General features: G+C 36.2%; 1 protein-coding gene across 2 annotated transcripts in view; it reads right to left on the bottom strand.

Moving 5' to 3' along the window:
- Positions 1-988: 988 nt before the first annotated feature.
- DMGDH (dimethylglycine dehydrogenase) overlaps positions 989-6,000 on the bottom strand; it is a 103,056-nt gene continuing 98,044 nt past the window's right edge. For both annotated transcript variants that reach the window (XM_023495798.2, XM_003759434.4), the window contains exon 16: positions 989-2,152. In XM_023495798.2, the coding sequence (XP_023351566.1) occupies positions 1,937-2,152 (216 nt within the window). In that variant the 3' untranslated portion in view covers positions 989-1,936. The remainder of the gene's footprint in view (positions 2,153-6,000) is intronic.

The following is a 6,000-nucleotide window of genomic DNA, read 5'->3' as shown; positions in this document are numbered from 1 at the left end:
TGAAGAAATGGGATATCATTTAATGTTTACTTCCCTCCTCATCCTTCTCCAATCTCAATCATACATTTTCGAACATCATTTATTATATTATTTAGCATGTAATTGAATCAAACACTTTTTTACCAAATCTTCTTCCTGGGTTCCTCACACCAACATTCCATCTGCAGTCTTTGCATCTTTAGGCTGTCCTATGTATATAAGTCTTTCCAGGTCTTTCTGAAATCAGCCTTCTCATGTGCTATTTTTATTTGTTCCCCAAGATTATACAACCCTGCTTGCTTAAAGGGATTCCAAAAAGTAACTGCAGCACTGCCAGAGAACAGTGATAGAAGCATAGGGAAAGCCTATTGGTTCATTAAAGCATGGGCTGATTTAATTACTAATTTGTCTTGGTCAGAAGAGATAATTTACTTACTGAGAAAAAGAATGGCATCTAATAGTTATAGGTGGTCAAAAATCCATAAGAAAGTTGTTATGCTAATTCACAGAAAAGACTATGATCTGTATAAGTTCTAGCTGGTGGTAGAAATCCTAGATGTAGCAATTGAGAGACTAGATTATACCTGCTAAAAAGCATATGCTGAGATGGAACTGCATCTTCATTTTCCTCATGTAATGGTCTTTCCAAGAAAAAGGGTGAGTTTGAAAATTCAAGTGTTTGACCACTCTATTGTATTTCATAACACATCGGATATTGGTAGATTTGTCATGTTTCTGAAACATACACATTAAGAAGTGTTGTTATAGTTTATGCATTCTAACTATAGTTTTTTCATGTTTCATATCCCGTTTTCTTTAATAACTAGCAAATGTGTTTGAGCAAAAAACATACATTCCACACACTAGTTGGTTATAAATAGTGTCACCTTTAAGAAAAGGAATATTTCGGATTGGTTCAGCCAAGTAGACCCAAATCATTTCTGAAAGTCGAACAAAGAATAATTTCCAAATGGATTTCTCGCTGTGCATAACGCTAAGTGCAGCCCTGTCAGCTTTTATACTTTATTTTGACCTGCTTTGTAAAATGATATTCAGAACAGCTCAGTGTGATGTCAACTTCCATTAATTCTTTCTTCAATGATAGGTATTCATTATTCAAACCGTGTTTCCACTGGCACAATCTATTTATGCTTCAGTTTCTTTGCTGAAGGCTTGGAAGGAACAATTCCTAGGGAAGACTATGTTCTTTCTTTGCAATATTTCTCCTAAAACGACCTTCCAAAAGGACAATAAGAACTGTTCTGAAACAATGTCTGAATTGTTTTCAAGGCGGAGATTGTGAAAACATTTAGTATTTCTTATACTTGAACAGATCTGTCATTAAACCAGGCAAGAACTAAACTAGTTAAGATCTATTAAGACTATTTCCATTGTGAACATTTCCAACAATTACTTATTTGGATCATCTGAGGTTGCCCAGTAAAGAGTCCCTCACAACAGTAATATTCTTGATTGTTTTTATGTAAGACATAAACAGAACTATTCTCACTGATTTGTAAACATAAGGAAAATTACAAATTCATAGGACTACTTGTCTTTTAACAATTGTGGTGATTACATTTTGGAAAAAAAAAAAAACAGCTTCTTGGGATCTTTTTGCTGCTCCAATACTGCATGATACAAAACTTAAGAAATAAATTGTCCTCATCCGGTAAGTTTTTGTTATGAAAGGACAATGAAACCTATTTGAAATGTGCTTTTAAAAAACAGAAAACAGCTAGGGGAGAGAATGGTTTGGAGAGAAAAGGAAAGGTTTTAGAATGAACTTAAAACTGGATTTGGTTGATTTTGAAGTTAATTCATTAGTAGAATTTGGAAAAGAAAATATTTCTCAGAAGAACTAGAGTGATTCATAATCCTGAGAGCAGTCACATAGTCACACAATTTGTAAAGCAGCTGTAAGATTAATAAGAGTAGTTTCTTCCCTCATTTTCTTTCAAACTTGGCTATTTCCAGCCTTTTTCTGAAGCCGAGCTCTAGTTGGCTCAGTCAAAACCAGTGGCTCTTGTATGATGGTTGCTGGGTAATTTTTGCCCAGTAGTTCGACCTCCACTTTCTGTCCCATTTTACTAAGCTCCATGGGGACATAAGCAAAAGCCAGACTCTTCTGGACGCTGTAACTGTAGCTTCCAGAGGTGGTGTTGCCAACAACCTGAAAGACAAAAGAAATAATCCTCACTATCTGCATCACTCATTTGTACATGGTCATTTATGTATTAAAGTATATACTGCATTTGTCCTTGACGACAGGAAACCACTCTGAATAGGATAGTCAGTGGAAAACCACTCACATGTTTATGTTGTGCTATTCCATGATATAGATATAGATATTGTGGCTCCACTTTTCTAGGAAGAAATTAAGTATTAATTAAGTGAATACCCTATACCAGGTTGGTTGTTGTCCTTTGTTCTCAAAAAGGACCAAAATAACATCACTGTTAGAGTTGAGTTATGGTGTGTCCAGTTATGGCTCTTAAGACCAAAATGAGCTTGAAATGCTCTGCCACAAGTCGGACACAAATAGTTCATATAAACATTTGGGTGGCTTCTCTAACTTTGCTTATCTCATGTTTCTTCTGGGCTAATTCAATTCTGCTTTGCTCATAGAACACTGCACCTTCTCTGATGAGGGCATGCCATGCTGAATGGCCTTGTGCCAGTGTCTCCTGTGTCATACAATTGATTCTAAAGTTCTTAAAAGATAGCTTGAGAGTGTCCTTATATCACTTTTTTTGACTTGTACCAGGTACTGTACTAAGAGCTTTACATTTGATCTGGCACACAGTTTCTTTAGTCGTAAAATGAAGGGAATTTCATAGATAATGACTTAGATAATCTCCAATTCTTCATAACTATGACTACAGGAATAACTATGACATTCTTATAAAGAACTAGTCAAGCAAAAATAGCTTTGTGATCTTGAATATATTATTTAATTTCTATAGGGCTCAGTTTCCTCATAATTTTTCATAGTATTTTTTCCAAATGCATGCAAAGACAGTTTTCAACATTCACCTTTGCAAAACCTTGTGTTCCAAATTCTTCTCTCTCTCTTTCTTTCTCTCTCTCTCTCTCTCTTTCTCTCTCTCTCTCTCTCTCTCTCTTTCTCTCTCTCTTTCTCTCTCTTTCACTTCCCTCCCCAAGATAGCAAGTAATCTGATATAGGTTAAATGTGTACAATTCTTCTAAACATATTTCTATATTCATCACTGTGCAAGAAAAATCAGATCAAAAGTGAAAAAAGACAAGAAAGAAAAAAGAAGCAAACAATAACAAAAAAAGACAAAAATACTATTCTCTGATCCACATTCAATCTCTATAGTACTCTCTCTAGATACATATGGCATTTTCCATCACACTCTATTGGAGTTTCTTTGAATCACTGCATTGTTGAAAAGAGCCAAGTCCATCACAGCTGATCATCACATGATCTTGTTGTTATGTACAATGTTCTCTTGGTTTTGCTCACTTTCCTTAGTATCAGTTCATGTAAGTCTTTCCAGGTCTTTCTGAAAGCAACCTGCTCATCCTTTCTTATAGAACAATAATACATTCATTACATTCATATATTCATCCATTCCTCAATTGATGAACATCCACTTAATTTCCAGTTCCTTGCCACTACAAAAACAGTTGCTAAAAACATTTTTGCACAAGTGAGTGATTTTCCCTCTTCTATAATCTCCCTGGGATACCAACCCAGTAGAGACACTGCTGGAACAAGCATATGCACAGTTTTATAGCCCTTTGGGCATAGCTCCAAGTAGCTTTCCAGAATGGTCCTCATAATGTTTAATAATAGTAATTATTCATTTACTTTTTACTCTTCCTTTCTTGCTACTTTCATCTTTTGACATTTAGAGAAATATGATGGCCTTCCTATCTTTCACCTAAGTACTCCTCCCCAATCCCAATGGTTCAGAAGAAGGACTGTGTATATTTCTGGCTTCTAAATGTTGATCCCAGATCCTTTTTCTGTCTCTCCATTTCTGGATCACTCGATCAAAGTCTCTCATCCTCTCCAGATCTTCCTGGAAGTTATCCAGGCTACAAGTAATACCCCCTTTTTTCTCAAGGAATTCAGTATCTGGCTTGTTCTTCAACCCATCCCTTACTTACCCTTATAGTTGGGAATTTTAACACACATTTTACTGTTCCCTCAACCTGGCCTCCTAGTTCCTCAGATTATTCTGTCTCTTCTGTTATCTGCCTCTTCCCTCTACCTTATCTACCCATGGGGAGGATCATCCATCACTCACAAATGCAATCCATCATCAAGTTATTTTATCTAACTATAGCATCTTATCATTCATCTCTCCCTATGCCTCATTCCTTCTAAAGCTTTTCTTCACCCTTCCTATGACCTCTAATCCCTCAGTTCCCCAGGATCACCTCCCTCCCCCATCATCCTTGCTCTATCACATTTCTATCTTCCTTATCTTGACACCAGACTGTTCTCCACTGTTGAATCCCTTGCTCCCTTGAAATATCACTATTTTGCCAAATCCCAGTTCTCAATTGCCCTTATCATCTGACTCCTCCACTCCTGCTCACAAATCATATAACTGTCCCAAGTCACTCAAGCTCACAACTTAAGTGTCATCCTTGATTCTTTACTCACTATCAACTCACATCTCATCTGTTGTCAAATCCTGGTCATTTCTACAGTGGCAATATTTCTCTTACAATAGCTTCACTCTACTCTCATATAGCTGCTGCCCTGATAGGCTCTTAGTGTCTCATGTCTGAACTATTGCAGTAACATTTTAGTAATTTTCCCTGCCTCAAATCTCTTCCCACTCTAGTCCATTCTCTACTTAATTGCAAAAATGATCTTCTTAAAACTCAGGTCTGATCATGTCACTCCTTCCCAATTTAATAAATTTAAATGATTCTCTATTACAAATAGGATCACATAAAATCTATCTTTGGCTGTTGAAGGCCCTGGTCTGTCCCTATATTTCTAGTCTTCTTATCCATTGTTCTCCATACACTCTATGATCCAGCAGCATTAACTTTCTGAGCATCTTTTGAACACACTTTATCTCCTAACTCTTTCCCTAGCTATCCCCCATGCTTGAAAATGCTCTCTCACCTTGCTGCTAAATCCTAGCTTCTTTCAGTACTTAACTCAAATCATGTCTTCAAGAGATGCTTCCCAGTTGCAACCCCCATTCCCCACAGCTAGTGCTTACCCTCTGTGATTACTTGCCATTTTCTACATATGTATATATGTATATGTAAATACACACACATTTACTACATAATTATTTATATGTTAATATATATTTATATGTTGGAATGTGAGCTCCTTAAAGGCAGGGGTCATGTCTTTTCCTTTCTTTGTATTAATAATGCTTAGCACAGTACCATGAACATAGTAAGTCCTTGACTTAATGACTGACACAATCTTGCTATTTGGGCTTATTATAGACTTATGTATATAATCTCAACTGGTTCTTCATTGCAACATTTCAATAGTTTTACTTTTGGATTTGGCTATTATTTTCATCAAAGAACGTGTTCCCAAATTTTACTTCCTTTATCAAGTCTCCTCCCATCATCTCAAAATAGCCTCACTTCATACTTTATTGAAGAAATAAAGATCATTCACACTGAACTCCCTCTTCTTCCCTACACTGCATTTCAACATTTCTTAATATCATCTTCATTTTTTATCTCTGTTACTCCCATCTCTGATGAAGAAATAGCCCTTCTGCTTGTGAGGCTAATACATCCACATGTATCTTTGACCTCATCCTTTAAAGTCTCTTGGTAATTGTTTTCATAATAATATTTCTTTCTAATCTTCAATGTCTCTGTCTCCTAGCTTCTTCCCTTCTACTTGTGATCTCACCTAAGGGCTTTCTTTCCTTAAAAAGATCCTCACTTGACTCAAACACCTCCTTAAACTCTCTCCCTACATCTCTCTTTCATTTCAAAGACAAACACTTGGGAAAAAATTATATTTTCTCATGGCCACCATTTTTTCTCATCTCA

The sequence above is a fragment of the Sarcophilus harrisii genome, chromosome 1 (genome assembly GCF_902635505.1).
Source record: "Sarcophilus harrisii chromosome 1, mSarHar1.11, whole genome shotgun sequence".
In the NCBI taxonomy this organism is placed as follows: domain Eukaryota; kingdom Metazoa; phylum Chordata; class Mammalia; order Dasyuromorphia; family Dasyuridae; genus Sarcophilus; species Sarcophilus harrisii.
Note: the sequence above shows the minus strand (reverse complement) of the source record. Positions and strands in the feature narration are given on the sequence as shown.